The sequence below is a fragment of the Lithobates pipiens genome, unplaced genomic scaffold, assembly GCF_037356315.1.
Source record: "Lithobates pipiens isolate NorthernLeopardFrog02 unplaced genomic scaffold, aLitPip1_a1.2 Scaffold_22, whole genome shotgun sequence".
In the NCBI taxonomy this organism is placed as follows: Eukaryota; Metazoa; Chordata; class Amphibia; order Anura; family Ranidae; genus Lithobates; species Lithobates pipiens.
In genome coordinates this window covers 179,492,620-179,515,375 of record NW_027507784.1, presented here as the reverse complement: position 1 = coordinate 179,515,375, position 22,756 = coordinate 179,492,620, and the positions used below count along the sequence as shown (strand labels likewise).

The window sequence follows — 22,756 nt, the reverse complement described above, 5'->3', positions numbered from 1 at the left end:
AAAAGCAAACCTGCGAAAACAGATGCTAAAATCTTATTATAATGCTATTATAATGCTTGTATGCTAAGTTTGGCCATACTCGACCTAGTATTCACTTGTAGAGAGTGAGTGATTACAACACTGACCATCATATAGGGTAGAATTTGATCTGTGCTGTTTACAAAGCTGGACTTCAGAACGTCAAACATTTATCTGCAAACAGTCTTATTGTACAATCGTGTGTTTTGTAGGAAAATGTATCTGTTTTGGCTTAGGATAATTTAAAAACATTTCTTAGTAAGAAGGTATGTTTAGCTGGATTTTAGCACTGCTGTAAAAACATGTGGCGGCCCACCCATTAGGGGTGCACGAGCACCGCCCCCCATCCATGCATCTGGTCCCCTGACCTACATACAGGGCGCCACACTATGGATTCCAATCGGGGTGGGTGTTTTATTGAAGCACGTGATTAGAGCCAGAGGCTCTAATAGGCTTCAAAAAAGGGTGGGCTCAGGGAGCACAGCACTGTGCCCCAATCCCACCCAGTTGTGTGTCAACAGAGAATAAATATTCGCTATTTTCACACTAAATCTCCTCCCCGTCAATCAGGAAGTGGGTCGTGAGACCCGTTTCCCGATTGGCCAAAACGTCAGATGATCCTATTGTACACCTAGCACCTAGGAGGAAGAGAGAGGAGACGCACTGCAACTTGCAGGGCAGAACCTGCCATGCTGGAGGAGAGGACACCGGAGCTGCTGCCCACCACCTAGATAGTGTAAGTGCCGGACCGACCGGCAGACAGTGGGTGGGGGGAAGGGGATATTAGTGATTGTTTGCAACTCCCCAAAAATAAAAAACCCACCAGCTGCCACTGGTTTGGATATTGTCTGAAAGTGTGAAGTAGTATGGACTGTCTTTGTCTGTAACCGTGGAGCAGTGGTAACAGTCTCTGTAACCGACATTAAAGTGATTGTAAACCCACTTCACAAAAAAAAAACCTACAAGACAAAAGGCATAATGAGCTAGTATGCATAGCATACTAGCTCATTATGAAATACTCACCTTAGATCGAAGCCCCCGCAGCAGTCCCTGTACACTGGTCTGGCCGGTGACATAGCTCCCGAAGTTATTTCCGGGTATCGTGGGCTCCAGCATTGTGATTGGCCGGAGCTGTGATGACGTCACTCCCGCACGTGTGCGCGGGAGCCGCCAGTAGCGACATGTCAGCTGAAGCAACGTCACAAACGAGCTGTTGCTTCAGTGCACATCGGCACATGCTGACACAGGGTATATCTCCTTAACTGTCCAGGTTTAGGAGATATCCAGGGTTGCTACTGGTAAGCCTTATTATACTACTGGTAAGCCTTACAACCACTTTAACATGTTAAAGCTCTAAGCCCCATACCATTCGGCTGGCTTCTGTTTGACGTGCATGACGGAAAACCAGCAACCGACCGACTCTCCAATGGCAGAGAGCACTGATCGGAGTGTTCTGGTGTGGGGGGGGGGGGGGGGGGGAAGCGTATACCTGACTGGATATAATTGAATGTGTTTGTTTTTTTTAGGCAGACATCTACATTACATACATAACTGTTGACATATTTTGTAGATTGGACAGTTCAAATCTGAAACCCTAGCGTTGACAGTAAAACATTGCTAGTTTTAGCGGCGATTTACTGTTGTTTTAGCGGCATGCTTTTAACCCCCGCTAGCGGCCAAATGATGGGTTAAATGCACCTGTGTAGCTTCGGCAGTGGTGTCCATTCATTGCAGTATGCAGGAGCAGTGGAGGAGCGGTGTATACACAACGCTCCTTCACCGCTGCAGAGATGCTGCTTGCAGGACTTTTTTTAACATCCTGCCAGCGCAGCACCCAAGTGTGAAAGTACACCGGCTTTCATACTGGGACTGCAGGGGAGGCATTTTACAGGTGCTATTTTTAGCTCAAACGCGCCTGAAAAACGCCTCAGTGTGAAAGGGGTCTTAACGTTGCAGTCAGGGGCATATCATGAGATCAGTAGGCCCTTGTGCAAGACCAAAAGTGGGCCCTAAACATTGATAAATAAATGCAGCGTGCATAGCTCAGCACAGTGAAAAGTGGGTAGTATGTGCAGGAAGGGAAGTGTGGAGTGTACAGGGGTGGGTAGTATGTGCAGGAAGGGGAGTGCGGAGTGTACGGCGGTGGGTAGTATGTGCAGAAAAGGGGAGTGCGGAGTGTACGGCAGTGGGAAGTATGTGCATTAGAGGAGTGTGGAGTGTATGGCAGAGTGTAGTATGTGCAGGAGAGGAGTATGGGGTGTATGGTGGTGGGTATTATGTGCAGAAGTGTGGAGTGTACAGCAGTGGGTAGTATGTGCAGGTAAAGAGTGCGGAGTGTAAGCCAGTGGGTAATATGTGCAGGGAGAGGAGTGTGGGGTGTATGGCAGTGGGTAGTATGTTCATGAGAAGAGTGTGGAGTGTATGGCAGTGGGTAGTATGTGCAGGAGAGGAGTATGGGGTGTATGGCGGTGGCTAGTATGTGCAGGAGAGGAGTATGGGGTGTATGGCGGTGGCTAGTATGTGCAGGAGAGGAGTATGGGGTGTATGGCGGTGGGTAGTATGTGCAGGTGAAGAGTGTGGAGTGTACGGTGGTGGGTAGTATGTGCAGGTGAAGAGTGCGGAGTGTACGGTGGTGGGTAGTATGTGCAGGTGAAGAGTGCAGAGTGTAAGGCGGTGGGTAGTATGTGCAGGGAAAGGAGTGCATAGTGTATGGCAGTGGGTCATATGTGCAGAAGCGGAGTATGGAGTGTATGGCGGCAACTAGTATGTGCAGGAGAGGAGTGCAGGAGAAGAGTGCAGAGTGTATGGTGGTGGGTATTATGTGCAGGTGAGGAGTGTGGAGTGTATAGCAGTGGGTAGTATGTGCAGGATGATGTCAGCAGGGCAGTGGACAGTGTCAGTAGTTCTTTATTTTTTTTACATTTTAACTTTTTTATAATTTTTTTTAGGGTTGCACCAGTATCTGTGATGATACTAAGCATTTGCACGCGTATCGGTACTCATGCAAATGCTTTGATACCTGAAACCAATACTTGCAGGCTCTGTTTTTTCATCTGTCAGCAGGATTTCTCCACTGACAGCTGCAATGTAAAAAAAAAGCCGGTTGTTAAGGAGCGGGGCCGCCGCATCCTTTACAACAATGACTCATTCAACTGTCAGTGGGGTTCCCCTATTAGCAGCTAAAGTGCAAAGTCCTGGCAATTGGAGCTGTTAAAAAAAAAAAAAGGCAGTGGGCAATATTTATCAACAACATTGCTCAGCCACTGAAACAGATAAAAGAAACATTGTTTGTTTCTTTTTGTTTATACATCTAAAGATCAAAGGGTTGAACTTTGGTCTGCAGATGCAGATGGTTAGTTTAACCACTTCAGCCCCGGAAGGCTTTACCCACTTCTAGACCAGGCCAAATTTCGCGATACGGCACTGAGTTACTTTAATTGACAATTGTGTGGTTGTGCGACGCTGTACCCAAATAAAATTTATGTCCTTTTTTTCCCACAAATAGAGCTTTCTTTTGGTGGTAAAAAAAATAGTGACAATTTTGAAAAAAAAAAAAACAATATTTTTTACTTTCTGCTATAAAACATATCCAATAAAAACTGAAAAAAGTTTCTTTCAAGTTTCTTCATCAATTTAGGCCAATATGTATTCTGCTACATATTTTTGGTAAAAAAAAAATCCCAATAAGCGCATATGCCTCTACAAACTATGGGATCATTTTATGGAATTTTTATTTTTTTTACTAGTAATGGCTGCGATCAGTGATTTTTAGCAGGATTGCAACATGGGGGTGGACAAATCGGACACCTAACTGACATTTTTGACACGTTTTTGGGAACCAGTGACACTAATACAGTGATCAGTGCTAAAAATATGCATTGTTACTGTGCTAATGACACTGGCAGGGAAGGGATTAACATCAATAGTGCTCAAAGGGTTAAGTGTGTCCCTAGGGGATGCTTTCTAACTGTGTAGGCGATAAACTGACTGGGAGAACACAGAGATCCGTGTTCCTGCTTAGCAGGAACACAAGATCACTGTGTACCTCCCTGTCAGAACAGCGATCTGCCTTGTTTACATAGGCAGATCACCGTTCTGTCTCTCTCTCTCTCTCTCACGGATCTGCTGATTGCCTCCTACTCTGACCTCTCACACACACCCCACAGGTATGTCGTTTTGCGCAATAGAGCCACTTTGCCACAGTATATCTGCAGTGGGCAGTCTTTAATAGTTAAAGCGACCTGTCGAGAAAAAAAAAAGATTCGATTTTTTTATCAAATTGCTCCTCTGTTTTAACCCCTTGTTAACCCTTAATTTACTCTAATCAGCCTTATTAACTCCTTATTCTCCTTTTCCATTTAATTATTATTTTCCTGCTGATTTATGTTTTTTTGTGCATTTCTATTTTATAAACTACACATTGAAAAAAGCACAGAAGAAAAAATGTATTTAATTTGTTAATAACTTTTCAGTGCTTTGTACCATTGCTGACAGCTGAAGTGTAAACAAAAAAGTTGCCGTAGGTATCGATAATTGGTATCGGTGAGTACTAAAAAAAAGACTATCGGGACTCGTACTCGTTGTAAAGAGAATGGAATCGTGCATTCTTAATTCTTTTACAATTAAATATTTTATTATGTATTGCATTTCTTTTTTTTTTAGCAATGTTGGAGGGCTTTGGTGAGATATCAGGGGTCTTTTGAGAGAGAGAAAGGGACTGAGGACACAGATTCCCCAGTCCCTTTCTGTGCAGCCTCAGCTGCAGTGAAGATGAATGAACAGAGACAGATGCTCCTGTTCATTCATAAACTGAAGCATTGCAAACAAAGTTTATGATGTGTCAGTTATGAATGGACAGAGTCAGTGATCACTGATTTTGTTCAACCAGAAAAGTAAGGGCTGGTAAATTACATATTTACAGGCCCCTTCCTCCCCGCAGCAACTGGCGCGAGAAGAGAGGAGGGAAGTCGGCAGTGCTGCGCGGGGTAAGGAGGGGGGGGCAGGGGGCCAGAGGAGATCGGTGCCTGTAACTGCTCCCACCACCACACTGATCATCCCCGACTGTCAGCCATGGAGGAATCAGCCATGAGTGAAGTGTGCGTCAGAGCATAGTGGGCCCCCATGTTCATGAACACCCTGTACCCATGAATGACAAACCACTGGCTGCAGTGCCTTGTCTTATGCAACATTCTCACTGATATAAACCTGCACACTTTTCTAGCTCAAGATGCAATTTTTTTGTCTTGTAGAATTATTACCAACAACCGTCTAGGCTTACATTTGAGTATTTGCTGTTTTACAGGTACAAGACTACTGTATTGCTGCTCACTGCAATATCTGGAACCCTTGATGCCCTCCAATATCTTCTATCATTAGGGGCAAACTGGAAAAAAATGGACAGCATGAAAAACAACATAATCCATTTAGCTGTGCTTTACTTTCATACGCACATACTGAAATACATAATAGAACTAAATATTCCAGAACTCAATGTATGGCAGCATCTTGTAGGTAAGGATAATCACATATTTTGAATACTGCTATTAAATTAAATTCTTTGACTCATTTGTACCGGTTGTATTGCTACTATATTACTCTAGCATTCAAAACCCAGTGTTCTGCATCAATATTAGGAGTAGAAAGCAAAAAAGGCTAAAATGCTATCAAGATTTTTTTTATTTAATAGCATACATACCAATGTAATAAACAACTTAACCCAGTGTTTCGTAAACTTTTTTCCGTCAAGGCAACCTTTAAAAATATGCACAGTCTTGGGGCACATGGGTGTACTTAGGTGTATACCTGTGCAAGGGGTGCATTCTGTGTGACAAAGAAGTAAGGGGTTAGGAGTGCATAAGTCGCAGAGTGCAGGGCTCAGGAGTGGTTTTCACACAAAATACAAAATGCTATTGCACAGCATACAGGGTGCGGATGTGCACAGATTGCAGGGATCAGAGGTTTGTAACACACAGCCTAGTGTAAAAAATACAACCAAACATTACTTCTCATCTTAGTGATTTCCACAATGGCTCTAACTCCCCATCCAGTACAGTTTTCCCCCTCAGACCTAAACTCCTCTTAGTACAGACCCCCTTCACAGCCTTCCCTATAGTGCTGACCCCATTTCTAGCCCTCACTACAGACCCCTCCAGTAGACACAGCCCTCTCACTCCAATCCCTCAGTACAGACCACCACACCCAGCCCCTTCTAAGTATGGGCCACCCCTTCAGGACAGACCCCCCTCCATTATAGGCCCCCTCCCTCCCTACCAGTACAGACCCCACCCCCCCTTCCCCCAAACGCACTCATCAGACGCAAAGAAAACCAGACCAGAGGCCAAGTGAAAAGTCAAAAATAAAAATTTAATGTAGCTGTGACTGCTACTGTCCAAAACTCATAGACAAATAAGGACAGAAGATATAATCAAAGGGATGAACAGCGCTGATCAGCAGACATAAATAGTACCCTCAGAGGCAAAGTAAAAACTTTTTATTATTGTTTAAAAAAATAATAAAATGTTCACCAAGGCATACAGCAGTCAATTGATGGTCATATTGAGACTTGGATTAAAAAATTGACAGTACCTGGAGGCTGGAGCTGCATGGATGACACAGGGGCTTAGGGAAACCCAGCATAAAGCTGTTGGACAAAGAACACAGGAGCACCACTGTTGGGGGGCCCGTCCAGGACCGTAAGGCCAGGGGTCAGATGAAGGGGGAACCAAACTGCAGACATAGGAACTGTTGGGGTCAGTATACAGCGGCCACTCGCACTGTGTTTGAAGCCCGGAAGTGATGTCACAGCCTGGCGTATGTCTGCCAAAGGAATCCAAAGAGTATGGGTAAACCCTGCTGCTGGGGCCAATTAGGAACTGCAGATGCCAAGGAAGCAAAGAGAGTCACAAATCGCCAACTGGAGACACTACATGTTTCGGGGACACGCCCCTTCTTCAGGACAATACTAGGATAACCTAGGAGGGTCCTATTTATGTCGTATGATCAGCGCTGTTCACCCCTTTTATTATATCTTTCATTTTATATATATCCTATCCTTTGCTTCTATAATGTGTAATTTCAGTAACCTTCTCATTAATGTGGGATCCCTAGGTGGCTGCCACAACAAGGGTATCAAGCATTTCCTTGCTATAAGAGAGCACATATAGGAACCAACACATGGGGAGGGGAGGGGGGGGTAGCATGAAATAGAACAACTAGCAGGTTGTTTGGTTTCTGTTGTTGGGTAGCTTTCTTAGTTAAGCCCTTAATCACCATTCAGAAAGGTGCTATGACTGGGTATTCCCACCACAATTGCTTACATTATAGGGATTTGCCTGAGATTCCTTCTCTAGAAGTATTTGGTAAATTGTGGAGGTTGAATGAGTTAGACTTAGATGATGATGCAATGATGATGATGCAATTTTCTTTCCTGCAACCACACTTGATTCCCCCATCAACACAGGCAGTGTTGATGGCAGAATCCCTACCACGGAGCCATTGGGTTCTCCTAGTGGGGTGGGGGTGCTGGGAGCCATCCCTGCAATGAGAACAGTGATTATTGCTAGCGGCTATAGCCGCTGACAATAATCGCATGTAGAAATCCACAGATGGTTAGAATTTCAGCTGGTTCCTGCCAAACTGGCCAAGATTCAAACCACCTATAGGCAGCTTTACATCCGTGATGAATGTAGTTTGGCCACATGTAAAAAAAAAGATCTGCTCAAACGTTTCCCATTCATCCTTCTTGCAATTCTCATCCCACAGTGGGTGCCAGCCCATCTAGGAGCACGTCTCACTCCATGGAAGAATTACGATAGCAAAATTGGGGGGCGCACACCACACAGATCAACCACATCTGCTGGTAAGCTAACAGAGGCATCAACAACATTCCCTGCATCTTGGCCATGTCCTGCTGATGCTTTGACCTCTATGAGTGAGCCCAATCAGAGTGAAAAGCATTATAGGGGTGTGGCCAAAATGGGGGACTGTAGCTAAAACCTCTGTTAGCTTACCAGCAGATGTCATTGATCTGTGGGGCGTGCACTCCTGAGTTTTACTATCATGATGAATGCATGTTTATGCTTAACATATATCATACAATTCAGCATTTCAGTTCATCTGTGTATACTTAAATCTTCATTTTATTTGTTTCAGAAATGTTGAAATCTAATGAGTCTCACAGAAAGGAAATGGCTGCCAGATGCTTGGAGGTTCTTTGCATTTTAAAAGAACAATTCTGGAAGGACGTTTATGAAGCAGGTCTTAAATTTAGTTAATAATTTGTACAATACTTTACAGCCTTTTAACAGCTCATAAATAGATGCTCATTTTGCCTGTTTTTGCTGTTATATAACAATACGATGAATAAAGGCAGCCATACCAATTTACTTAATGTTTCTACAAAGCGGTTTCTTTACAAAGGACAAGTGTACCTTTGTACATTTGCCCTTTAATACATTTCCCCCACATTCCCATCCCCCTGAATACATCTCATTAGGACACATACCATCAGCCCAGATTCCATGTTCTTTACTGTACACCCCTGCTCCCATATTGTGCTGTAATTGTAACCCATAGCCACCAATCAGTGATTGCCATTTTATTGTACAACAGTCATAATGCTGTGATCAATAGCAACCACTGAATACCAATCATAAGTGTACAGCAGCAAAACTTACTGCAGTGTTAAGCAGTTATAATTTTCTGATGTAACTCATAGCAACCAATCACTTATTTTGCCATCACAATATTATAACCTATAGTAGTCATCAATGCCCTCTTATCAGTATACAGCAGAGGTCAGCAAACTTTATAAAATGTCCTGGCATCAATTGGAGTAAACAATGCCCCATCATTGGTGTCAGTGAGAGAAATTGTGCCCATCATTGGGAGGAATTGTGCCCCATCGCTGGTGTCATTGGGAGGAACTGTGCCCCATTGTTGGTGTCAGTGATGCACTGATGGGAAACCAGGCTTAAAGAAAATATCTATTGACCCTTCTATGAAGGTCCTTGTTTATGTACTTCTCATTATATGATGACAATTTTTTCCCAGCTGTGCTTCTACACCCTGTCACATGCATCCCTGATTGAAACTACAGACAACAGTGTTAACAGATCATGCAGGCATGTTTTAGGAGACCCATTTTGAGCAATAATGTCCAGCCAATGCTAGAGCAAGTGCATGTAGACAGTAAGTGGCTAAAAAAAGAGATCAGAAGTACTGAGGTGTGGAAAAAGGTAAAAAAGTGTTTACTTAAAAATTGCCAATTTTTTTATGATATGCAGTGCTTTAGTGAACAAAATGTCGTCCAGGTAGGGTTTTATCTACTTCACGGTGTCAGATTGCTATTGAAACTAAAAAAAATACTACAATTTTACTATTGTATTCTAAATATGCATTTGTTAAAAAGAGACTGTGTATGTCTTTATTCTAGGAACAATTCCTTGCCTTGTCAACCTTTTGGAAAGTAAGCAAGTTAATCTGGAATGTTTGGCTGCAGGGATTTTAAGCAATATCTCCAGTAACGTTCCTGTTGTAAAATGTCTAGTGGAGGCAGAAGCCATACCCATACTTATTACATTGCTGCAGTCCAAATATCCTGAGCTTCAGTCTCGATGTTCAGTTATTTTATATGACATTGCCCAGGTCGATGGTAATCAGGATAGCATTGCACAAATGGTAAGCAAAGGAGGTAAAGTTATGAAATTAAGCCAATAGCTTTCGTCTCGTAATTTATTCTGAGCATGCGTGGCACTTTGTCCATCGGAATTCTCTACAAACAATCGGAAAAAGTCAGATCGGATTTTGTTGTGGGAAAATTTTAGATCCAGCTCTCAAACTTTTTCTGTCTGAATTTCCAACGGAAAAAGTCCGATAGAGCCCACACATGATTGGATTTTCCAACAACATAATCCAATCGGACCGTTTCAGTCGGAATTTCCGACCGTGTGTACAGGGCATAAGACCCCAAATCTCTTCTCTACCCTGGAAAGCATGAGATTAAAAAAATAAAACACTAATAGTAGGTAGGGATCACTTCCTCATGTTTATTTATTTCTTTTTTTCTTTTTCCCTCCCTCCTTCTTCTCTTCCCTGAGCTAATCTTTTTATTTATTGAATTTTTTTTTTTAGGCTCTCTCTCTATATTTGGAAGGGATAAAATGATTAAGTAATGAAAAATGCATATGAAGGCCGAAGGGTAGTAAATTTAGTTCAGTAGCTTCAGTTACCCCCTCAATAGGGACCTTACCTTTGGTAAGGCAGACTAATATAGTCATTGATAGGGGATAAGAGGTGTCACAGGGGTGGGTAGGGAATATATGGGGGTGTAAGTGATAGAGTGAATGCGTGGAATGGACGGGGAGGGATAAGGAAGTAGACTGGAAGGTATTTATTGATAATTGTGTAACTGTAGTAAGACTTTTTTTTTTCTCTCTTGCTTTTATTATTGTTCTTTTAATGTAAGAGGTCTAAAGTCCCCCTCTAAAAGAAATCAAATATTAAATTTTCTGCATAAACAAAAAATAGACATTGTGCTATTTCAAGAAATCAAGAAATGGATACATGATACATTCCCATATTCTAAATCAAAAGGCGTATCGATTGCGTTCCATAGGGATCTACCATTCCAAATAATACAAAAACATGAAGGTAAAGATGGTAGATTATTAATAATAAAACGTAATATATATGGAAAAAAAATGACAATAATTAATTTATACCTTCCTAATTATGGACAGATAGAGACTGGAGTGAGGGCCCTATCGGACACAATGGAGAAAGCAGAGGGAATAGTAATAGTGGGTGGAGATCTTAATTTTTTTATGGATTTAAAAAGGGACACTACAAATACCCAAATGCAAAAAAAAAAAAAGAACAATACTAAAATAAAGGAATTTAAAAAGGTATTGAGAAAATACCAATTAACTGATATATGGAGGGCTCAACACCAAATGGAAAAAAACTTTACATATTATTCAAATATTCATAACTCATACCATAGACTAGATTACTTTTTTGTAAACAGAGATGGTTTGATGATGAAACCAATATCAGAAATAGGGGTATTTTTGTGGTCAGATCATACTCCAATTTATGTAGAACTTACAGTAATTGAAACAAAGAAAAGTAATAAGATATGGAGACTGAATGATAATCTAATTAAAGATAAAAAATGTGAATTAGAGATACAACAAGTTATAAAAGAATTTCTAATAATTCATGAAGGAGATGAAACGACACCCCCAATTCAATGGGAAACATTAAAATGTGTGTTGAGGGGAATATTCATCAAGCATGGTGCAAGAATAAAAAAAGAAAGAATACAAAAAAAAATCTCAATTGGAATTAGAGATTAGAGAATTAGAGAGGATACACAAGATGAGTATGATCACGCATGATAGAATAAGTTTAAAGGAAAAACAAATGGAAATGCAATCATTGCTTGATGAAGAGTCCCTTCAGATAAGAGATAAAAATAGAGCACAGTGGTATAAATTTGGAAATAAATCAGGGAAAGTATTGGCCCGAACATTAAAAAGACAGCAATCCCTAAGTCATATAGAAAAATTTGTAAAACCAAATGGGGAAGTGACATATGACCCAGAGGAACTATCTGAAACCTTTCATACGTACTACTCTAATTTATACAATATAAAAGAATGTCAGGAATATAAGGAGAAAGGGGATAAGGAAGAGGAGATAAGAAATTATGTAAGGGGAACGGCCATACCTAAATTCTCAAAATAAAAGCTTGAGGATTTGGAGCAGGAAATATCAGAAGAGATACAACAGGCAATGGCAGAGTTAGCTTTGGGAAAAAGTCCAGGCCCAGATGGGTATACCGCTAGATTCTATAAGACATTTAAGGGTTTAATTACACCTATACTCAAGAAAACATATAACTCCATATCTCTAACACAACCATTTGCGATACAAAGTACGGAGGCCCATATAGTATTAATTTTAAAGCCTGAAAAGGATCAATCAATATGTAAAAATTATAGACCTATATCTTTGACAAATATAGATACAAGAGTATACTCAAAGATTATAGCTAAACGAATAACGCTGATTATATCAGATCATATAAATCTGGAACAAACGAGATTTATGAAAGGGAGAGAAACAAGGGATAATATTATTAAGACATGCACGCTGATGGAATACGCTCAGAGAACTGCCATCCCAGCCTGCCTATTGGCTATAGATGCCGAAAAGGCATTTGATAGGGTGGGATGGCAGTTCTTAGAGGAAGTATTGAAGCAAACAGGAATGGGGCCTATAATGCTAGGTAGGATTGTTGCATTATATAAAAACTCAAGAGCTAAAGTGAGAACAAATGGGATATTGTCGGAATATATAAAGATATCAAATGGAACCAGACAGGGGTGTCCCTTGTCCCCACTTTTATATGTTATGATAATGGAACATCTTATGGAAGCTATAAGGGGAAATAAGGATATTAAAGGGATAAAGGTCAAAGGTAAAGAATACAAGATGGCTGCTTATGCAGATGATCTTATATTGTATATAACTAACCCTATAATTACAATACCTAACTTAATAAAAGAACTAAAAAGATTTGGGAAATTAAGTAATTTTAAAGTAAATTATGATAAATCTGAGTTAATGAATATTACACTGGAGGAAAGAATTCAAATGACACTACAAAAGGATTTCCCCTTTCAAATGGAAAAAAGATGCGATTAAATACCTTGGGATATTTATTCCAAGAGATTTGAAGCTTATACAAGATATGAACTATAATATGGCAGTTCATAAGGTAAAAAAACTTTTGGAAAAGTATGATAAAATAACTTATTCCTGGTTAGGGAAAATAAATAATGTAAAAATGGAGATACTACCAATTATGTTATATATTTTTCAAACTGTTCCTATCATACCATCAAAAAACATTATGAAGGACCTAAGGGAAGCTGTAGAAAGTTTTATATGGTCGCATAAGACCCCTAGAGTAGGAAGAGAAGTATTAATAAGAACACAAAAAAATGGAGGATTGGCAATGCCTGACTTTTTTAAATATCTTCAAGCAGCATCAGTAATGAGAATCATAGATTGGCAGCATAATGCAAAAAATAAACAATGGGTAAATCTAGAGGAAGATATATTAGGGGTTAAAATAAAATACCAGCCATGGATAAAACCTAACTTAAGACCGGAAGAAAAGGAGATGCCTATTTTTGTAAAAACAACATAAAAAATCTGGGATGATATAATAAAAAAAGGAAATCTCTCTTCTTTGATTGGCCCTATGACCCCACTATTTGCCAATCCTGAACTCAGGCCAGCTCTAAAAGGTAAAACTTTTCTAAAATGGAATATGGATGAGCATGAACGAATAATACAAATCCTGCTTGAAGGAAAATTGCCAACTCTACAGGAAATGGGACAAGAACATAAAAATAAATGGCTACAATATTGTCAGTTGAAAACATATATAGATCCAATAATGACATTGATTAATAGACAATTAACCACATTTGAACAAATAGCAATAAATAAGGACAAAGCGAACAATAAGATATCTAAGATATATAATTTATTACTCCCTTCTGTGGATATCAAAAAAATAGCGGGAGTGAGAAAATGGGAGGAAGAAACAGGGAATGTGATGACTGAGAAAGAATGGGAAGAGATTTTTGGAAGAAGTCATAAATTATCTTTGGCAACTAAACATCAAGAAAAAAATTATAAAATAGTGATGAGATGGTATAGAAGCCCAGTTGTAATGAATAGAATAAACAAAAGGAATTCTGAAATCTGCTGGAGATGCAAGGTAGGAAGGGGAACTTTGGAACATATGTGGTATGGTTGCTATAATTTAAGAGTATTTTGGGGAACGATAATAGAAATATATCAGAGGGTGACAGGTATAGGGATAAAGCTTGATATAAATATAGTATTATTCTCTCATACATCCAAATTATTAAAACCGAAGGAGTTAGAGTTTTTGCATTGTATGTCCGCGGTAGCAAAGGAAGTAATAGCACGAAATTGGAAAAAGGACAACACTCCAACAATAGTGGAATAGTGGAAATGTGAAATGAGCGAAGTATATTATATGGAGAAAAAAATAAGAGAAAAAGGATATATGGAGAATCAGATCTCAAAATATTGGAAAAAATGGGAGGAGTTTTGTACCTCAGGGAATCTGAAAGAATTTTTGTAAGAGAAGGGGGAGGGGGTGGGTGGGGGTAGATATTTGATGAGGGTTTTTTTTAGTTTTGTTGTAGTATGATGGGGTATTATATGGTTGTTGATATGTATGTTTTAATATATAAAAGAAAAATAAAGAGAGATTTGAAACAAAAAAATAAAACAATGATCTCTGCTTTCCAGGGAAAAAAAGGCACTGTTTACATCTGCCAAAGTCAGAAGTGACGTGGTTTCCGGCATTCCAGGATCATAGAGATGGCCGGAGACCATTTGGTCTTCGGCCAACTCTGTGGTAACCCACTGCCAAATTGGATCTCGGGCTCTTCGATTATTTGATTACGTGGGAGAGCCTGGATATATGCCAATGGGCAGTGGGGGGGGGGGGGACCCCCCTCCTGCTGCCTGTAAAAGCAATCCAGCAGCTAATCAGCCGCAGGGATGGATTTTACGTTAGAGGGAATCGCAGATTGAAAAGAAAGGTATCTGGATGATGCCTGCAGCTACTCTTCAAGTCCAGGACAACATACGATGTTTTACGGGCAGGAAGTGGTTAAAGTGAGACAGTGTCACATTAATGTGAGCCATAGAAGATATGATTTTCTTCCTTGCAACCACGGGTTGCGAGAAAGAAAATCGATTGATTCCCCCATCAGCACACTCAGTGTTGATGGAGAATCCCTCCCATGAAGCTATTGTGTTCTCCCAATGGGTTTGCAGAAAGCCGTCCCTGCCGGGAGAACACAGTGATTGTTGCTAGCGACTACTGCTACGGGTTGTACAATCAGCCTGCCCATAGATGGTTTGAATCTCGGCCCATAGGTGGTCTTGAATTGCTGAACCGGCCAGTGAAAAAAGTCCTGCAGGTAGCATCTTTGGAGCATGTTTGGAGCGCTTAAAAAAAGCAGCGCAAAATGGTTCTTTTTTCTTTTGTTTCAGGTCACCTTAAGCACCTTTAAGCACCCCAGTCAGTGTGAAAGGGGTCTAACACATTTGTATTGGTATTAGAAAATAATTTTGATCTATTTTTAGTGAAAAGATAATTTGGTATGTATGTTCATCATACCAGGACAGCATTCATTAACACTGGCGTAACCTGCACTCTTGAATCTGTTCCAAGCAGTAAATCACAGTGCACATCTATTTGTTATATCATATGCTTACATGAGTCTTTTTAAGCACGGTTAGGCACTCCCATTAGACTGTATATAAGCAAAAAACTGTATTGAACTGAACTATATTGTAATTGTGTTGTCCCCCCTATACATTGTAAAGCAATGTGTAAACTGTTGGCGCTATATATAAATCGTGTATAATAATAATAAAAACCCAAAAGGTGTTCTCATCCACTCACACTCTAGTTCAAAACTAGAAAATAATATTTTGGCTATACATGCACTTTAAATGTGGCATCAGATATCAATAGGATCAAACTAAACACAGCTAAAAGTATGGGTTTACTATCATAATATGGAAATCAAGATACAAAAAATACTTCTGTGACAGATTCCTTGTATCTCAAAAACAGCAGTTAAAAGTAATCCATGTACATACATGTCATCTAAATTTACATTTCCAGTGGATTTTTTGCCAAGCTGATGATCCATCCTTAGCATCTTTTCCTGGTCACTGAAAAAAATGTATACATTATTTTATGGTTATACTGTATTTTCTTTTTATTTTTAGAATGGAATCTCACCTTTGGTTAATCTGCTGCATGAAGATTTTGAAGATGTATTGGTAAATGCTATTAACTGCATCCAAGCCTTATGCATTAAAAACCCAGCCAACCAGAAGGCTGTCAAAGATCTAGGAGGCATCCCACTACTTGTAGACTTTCTATCTGTTAAATCTGGTAAGTAAGCCTGATGCCGCCTACACACGATCAAACAATCCAGTGGAAAAGTCCGGCGGACAATCCCCCCGTGTGTAGGCTCTGGTGGACTTTTTTTGCCCAAAAGTACGGTGGACTAAGAAAGTAGTTTTGCACCAAAATATGTTCAATACGGCCGTGTGTGTGCTAGTCAGCCTTACTTTTGAAACGAAGTGACTTTTCCCGCACGGAGAAAAGTCTGTTCATTTTGAGCGCGGCTCCAGGTAGCTGGGACTAGCGAAAGAAGCGTCGCTGGCCCCGTCACCTGGTATGGAGTTAAAGGGGAAGCCATACGGCCCCCTCTAGGTCCATATCAGACCCTTAACCGAGCACGCTACCCGACCGGTCAGGAAAGGGAGCGGGGACGAGCGATCGCCCCCCCCTTCTGAGCCTTACCAGGCCGCGTGCCCTCAAAATGGGGGGGTGCTTTGGGGAAGGGGGCCACACGGCCCCCCACGCCAAAGCACCTTGTCCCCATGTTAATGAGGACAAGGGCCTCTTCCCGACAACTTATTAAAGGGGGCTCTCGGATTCCGATAAGCCCCCCACCCGCAGACCCTGACAACCAACAGCCAGGGTTGTCAGGAAGAGGCCCTTGTCCTCACCAACATGGGGACAAGGTGCTTTGGGGTGGGGGGGCAGCGCGGCCCCCCCTTCCCCAAAGCACCCCCCATGTTGAGGGCACGCGGCCTGGTACGGCTCAGAAGGGGGGGGTGCTCGCTTGTCCCCACCCCCTTTTCTGACTGGCCGGGTAGCGTGCTCTGATAAGGGTCTGATATGGACCTAGAGGGGGACCCCCACACTGTTTTTTCGGCGTAGGGCTTCCCCTTTAACTCCATACCAGGTGACGGGGCCGGCGAGGCTTCCTTCGCTGGTCCCATCTACCTGGAGCCGCGTTCAAAATGAACAGACTTTCCTTCGTGTGTGTGTGGGCAAGTCCGTTCATTTCAAAAGTACGGCGGATAGAATGCCGCAAGAGTACCGTGCGTGGGCAGGTGTGCTCGTTCGGACAGTCCGGCGGTTTGTCCTCCAGACTAAGTCCGCCGGATAGTCTGATCGTATGTACGCGGCATTACATTTCCTGAAGAATAAGACAAATTCTCCATGTTTGCATAGGATAAGTTTGGCAATTTTGATTAATTTACTGAACAGTCAAATCCCACAATTGTGATGATCCTCCCTTACCTAAACTACTATTACAATACAAATAAATGTGTTTCTAGTAGTATTGTGCTTTATAAAAGACAATTTGTTGATTTTAATAAACATTAACTATTAAGCAAAACCATGAGCTTGTGATAATCATTTCTCTCAACATTTTGTTTCAAATCCTGTTTATATTCATTAATTTTTGTTTCTTTGAAGACGTGCTGATAAGCGCATCTTCAGCTGCTATTGCAGAGCTTGCTCGAGGAAACAAACTGGTCCAGGATGCTATAGTAAAGGAAAATGCAATTGTTCCTCTTATTAATATAATTAGACTAAAGAAACTCAGTAACCAGGTGAAAGCTGCCATGGCTATAGAAGCACTTGCGGATCATAATCCTGCTATACAAAAAGAGTTTCTGGACAGATCAACATCAAGGCACATATCAAAGCTCCTCAAGGCAAGAATTTTTTTAACACTGGATATCGTTTTTTTTTTTATATACTTCCTATCTAAAACTTATAACCAAAAAATGTTATCATGTTTCCTTTTTGCTTAGGTTTTTCATCTAGAGGTTAAAGAACAAGGCTGCATGACACTTTGGGCATTGGCTGGGCAGACATGGAAACATAAGAAAAAAATGGCAGAACAGATTGGCTATACGTCTATCATTGACATGCTGTTATCACCATCTGACAAGATGCAGTATGTTGGTAAGTTTTCTGCATTCTTCTATCCAGTATTTTGAAAAAGGCAACTACTGTACTTATATAGTTATGGATGTTTCTTGTAGATATTTTAAAGGAGGTAAACAGAGTTTTGTTATGAGTTCCCTGTATTAGGGATGAGCACACATTGTCTTCCAATTATACAAATGTTTGCTTTGCTTCTACAGGTGGTCAAGCAATTATAGCTTTATGTAAAAATAGCAAACATCACCAAGACCAAATATGTGAAGGTAATGGTGTTGGTCCTTTGGTGCGACTGTTACGAAACCCCAGAGTAGCGGAGGGAACACTTCTGAGCATTGTTACAGCGCTGGGGACAATGTGTGTTGGTATGTGTTATTTTTCTTCCTTCTTCATTATACATTTGCCATACAGGTATGCTGTTGCGTTTTGAGGCTTGTTCAGTGTACTTAAATTCCTCAGTTATTTAAGAATCTAAACCACAGAACATGGCCCCCGACCATACTGTATGATACTATAGTGAACCTTGCAGGTCCTCTTTTTACATCAGCCCCTTTCCCCATACCAGTTTGGTGCAATAAAATGTAAATAACCTACGGGAAAAAATTTTTTTAACACCTAAACCACTTAGACTAGCAACCACAAACTCCCATTCCCTTTTAACCATAGACTGAAGAAATAGACACTGGTGGTACTCGTGCCAATTACAAACTACTTTGCAGCTGGATAGGCATACAGACCGGGGGGTTGATTTACTACATGGAAATAAACTGTGAATGTTACACGGGAGTTTTCTACATGAGGTAAATGAGGTGAGGCTTCACTTTGAAAAGAATACCCAATCACATGCAAGGAAAATATAAAAATGAAAAAAAAAAAAAACATTTTCCCTTGCACATGATTAGACTATGGAATTCAGCAGAGCTTCCCCTCATTTACTAAACTCTGGAGCAAATTCTCTTGCAGAGTGTGACTGCATTTGCATAGTGAAAATCTATTTGCCTTTATCAATTCCAATATGTCTTGAATATGATACATATTATCAGTAAATGTTTATTAAAAGAAATCAAAATAAGCAGGCAAAGAAACTTTGAACAAGAAATTACTATTACATAAAAGCAGGGCTAGATTAACATATCATGATGCTATATGTGCAGACTACCAAATGCATTAATCCTACCACTTTATAATATACTGTAGCTCCTCATGTGCTGCTAATAACACAAACTGTAAGTTATTCTGAAATAAAGATACTTCACATGGGGTGTGCTATTTATTATTGAATATGTATGCACTGCATATATGTACTATTATGAATAGGCATGTGATACACAGTTTATAGAAGATACTCTGAAGAAGGGATCATATACAGTATGTATTTATACTATGACAACAGTACCTTACTATGTAAAGAATGTGATACACTGCATAGGATATATATATATATATATATATATATATATATATATATATATATATATATATATATATATATACTACATATGACAGTAATAGCCCAAACAGTCTTTTAAAATACCAAAACCTAAGTGCTAACAAAAGAGAGCCATTAAACATTGCACGTATGTATAGTAAATATCAGTACTACATTCCCCAAGACAAATTTTCAGTTGTGCATGTTGCCCAAGGTGCCTTTTATACAAGATCTACGACTCTCAAGCTCTGCCAACCCACTGCTGATGCCCTTTTTACCTCTGTGTGCTTCCTCTTCATGGTTATGGCCCCTCTCCAGCCTGTACGTCTCTGCACCCGCATTTAAGAATATAGCTAGCCTATATGGTTCTTACTACAAACTATGATTGGCTGACAGTCACTCCACAATGTTCTTCTGTTGTACCTTCAATGTGTGAAGGAACTAAATTTGTGCATGAATAGAGGCAGGAAAATTGTCTTAGAAGGAAACAGAGGCACGTAAAGGAGTTGTAAAGGCAGAAGGTTTTTTGTTTATCTTAATTCATTCTATGCATTAAGATAAAAAACCTTTTGTGTGTAGCCTCCTCCCCAGCACCCCCTGATTACTAAGACCCATCTCTCTCCAGCGATATCTACGAATGTCTAAGCCATCCGGGACACTCCTCCTGATTGGCTGAGACACAGCAGCGGCTGCATTGGCTTCCTCGGCTGTCAATCAAAGTCAGTGAGCAAATTAGGGGAGAGAGGGGGTGGGGCCGGATCAGGGCTCTGTGTCTGTGTCTGGCTGTGACTCGGCTCAGCTGCCCCCATGGGAAGCTGCTGACTGTGGGGGCACTCGATAGGAGGGAGGGATCAAGAGCAGCAAAGAGGTACCTTAGAAGAGGAGGATCCAGGCTGCTCTGTGCGAAACCAACTGCACAGAGGAGGTAAGTATAACATGTTTGTTATTTAAATAAATAAATAATAAAAGAAAAGAGATTTTACAATCACTTTTAACCACTTGCCAACCACCTCATACCGATATACGTCAGCAGAATGTCTCTCCTGCGCAAAGTAATGTACCTGAACGTCAGTCTGCAAAAGCTGCGTATCGGCCGCGGCAGGTGATTGCGGTGAGGAGAGGCAGAACAGGGAACTGCCTATGTAAACAAGGCATTTCCCTGTTCTGCCTAGTGACATGACAGAAATCTTCTGTTCCGTGTCATCGGGAACAGTGATCTCTATCATGCCAGTGGTAGCCTGTCCCCCCTACAGTTAGAACACACTGAGGGAACACACTTAACCCCTTGATCGCCCCTAGTGTTTAACTTCCCTGCCAGTGACATTTATACAGTAATCAGTAGATATTTTTAGTTCAGAAGTGTCCAGTCTGTCTGCCACAATGTCGCAGTCCTGATAAAAATCGCAGATCACCGCCATTACTAATAAAAAAAAAAATTATAATAATATACCATAATCTATCCCTTTTTTGTAGACACTATAACTTTTGTGCAAACCAATCAATATTTCAATAAAAAAACTTTTTTTTTTTTTACCAAAAATATGTAGAAGAATACATATCGGGCTAAATTGAGGAAGATATTTTATTTTTATATATTTTTGGGGGATATTTAATATAGCAAAAAGTAAAAAATATTGTTTTTTTTTTTTCAAAATTGTCTGTCTTTTTTTGTTTATATTGCAAAAAATAAAAACTGCAGAGGTGATCAAATACCACCAAAAGAAAGTTCTATTTGTGGTAAAAAAAAGTCAATTTTGTTTGGGTACAGCAGCGCGTGCAATTGTCAGTTAAAACAATGCAGTGCAATATCGCAAAAAATGCTCTGGTCATTAAGAGGGTCCGAGGCTGCCATAAATGGTATGAAAATCAGCCAGGGAGCTGTCAGGATTTTCCTGAACAATTATCAGTGTGCCGACTTTAGCCAGCAACACTGATCATTGTATCCTGCTGGCAGGGAAGGCTTCCCACTGACAGCGCTGTGGGAAGGATTCCCCCATTGGCACAGAGTATCTTAATTCGGGAATCAGCACATGTTTTTTTTTTTTCTTTTTCATTCAACCAGCTGGTTAAAGAAGTGCCAGAGAGTGAGATAACTGGGCAGTGATGGAAGTTAGTAAATGCTTGAATATGAAAATATGGGGGAATTTTCTTATTATACCCATATCCGTATGTTCTGCCACTTATATGCTGATCATAAAAAGAACATTACACTTTTATATTGTTAAACAGGTGTAGCTCTTATAAATAATCCAGTCACGCAGGAGAAGATAGTGGAGGAGCAAGCACTAACAACGCTCGTTCAGCTTCTGAAAACTCACAGTTCTCTGAAAATTAAGGTAGTCCAATAGTTAACAGTAAATGTCTTCAGCAACTGTATTTGTTTTTGTTTTTTTTGTTTTTTTGTGATTTTTTTTTTTTGAAAAATGTTTTTTTGGTTTTACAAACAAAAATCACAAAACATAGCCGCACAGTTTTACAGATACATATTTCTGCACAATAAACAGCCAACAATAGAGTACCAATAGACCTCTTGTATTGTGTTACTCGGACCTGAAAGGGTCCTAAAAATTCAAACGACCTAAGTATACCAGCTAAACGATTCCACTTCGCAGCCCTTGGGTGATTATCTTCTATAGTGGGTGAGACGAATGGAGAGAAAAAATAGCACAGTTAAAGGTCCATGTTGTCAAGGAGGCTTAAAGTTAGCCGGATCCCCACGGGAAAGTAGTTTAAGTCTACCCAGAGATCCAGTTAGGTTGTGTTGAAGATACCATTCCGTGAAGTGAAACGGTTGCATGGCCATCTGAATGTCAGAGCGTGTCAGTGTGGCCTCCATATATTTGCGCCACCTCGCAAAAAAGTGGTGGGTAGGTTTAGGATTCCTGGTAATGGTATCCTATCTCTCCAGGTAGAAGAGCGATTCGATAGCCTTTTGTAACATGGGTAGTGTAGGTGGTGTCTTGGAAATCCAGGATTGCATAATGGTCCTGCGAGCAACAAGAAGGGCTAGCTGAGCCCATTGAGAAACTGGGGTCCAGCTTCCACCTCCCGACGGTGGGGTTTGAGGAACATAGCCAAAAAGACAAAGCATAATATCCTTCGGAATCTGTTGGTGAGATATCGAGCCAACATAGGTAGTTACTGCGTCCCAGTAGCTTTCAATGGCAGGACATTCCCACAGTCGATGGATTAGCGTGGGGTGAGGCACAGAGCACCATGGACATATTTTCAAGTTACCATTATTTTTATCTACGTACGCGGGGTAGTAGGCTCTGTGAAGTATCCTAAATTGCGTTTCGCGCCATGTTTCAGAAAGCGTGAGTTTCCTTATTCGCCTGTATCCATCCAATATTTTGTCAGGAATAGCTTCATCTCGTAGAAGGGTTGCCCATTTCTGGAATGGGGTGAGATGGTATTTGTCA

The 22,756-nt window shown here is 40.6% G+C and overlaps 1 protein-coding gene across 1 annotated transcript in view; it reads left to right on the top strand.

Annotated features, from left to right (window-relative positions):
- ANKAR (ankyrin and armadillo repeat containing) overlaps nucleotides 1-22,756 on the top strand; it is a 151,042-nt gene that overhangs the window by 63,750 nt on the left and 64,536 nt on the right. The window contains exons 10-17 of the mRNA XM_077448693.1: nucleotides 5,321-5,529; nucleotides 8,170-8,274; nucleotides 9,452-9,696; nucleotides 15,880-16,048; nucleotides 17,432-17,673; nucleotides 17,773-17,926; nucleotides 18,109-18,270; nucleotides 21,564-21,670. Coding sequence (XP_077304819.1) covers nucleotides 5,321-5,529; nucleotides 8,170-8,274; nucleotides 9,452-9,696; nucleotides 15,880-16,048; nucleotides 17,432-17,673; nucleotides 17,773-17,926; nucleotides 18,109-18,270; nucleotides 21,564-21,670 — 1,393 coding nt within the window. The remainder of the gene's footprint in view (nucleotides 1-5,320; nucleotides 5,530-8,169; nucleotides 8,275-9,451; nucleotides 9,697-15,879; nucleotides 16,049-17,431; nucleotides 17,674-17,772; nucleotides 17,927-18,108; nucleotides 18,271-21,563; nucleotides 21,671-22,756) is intronic.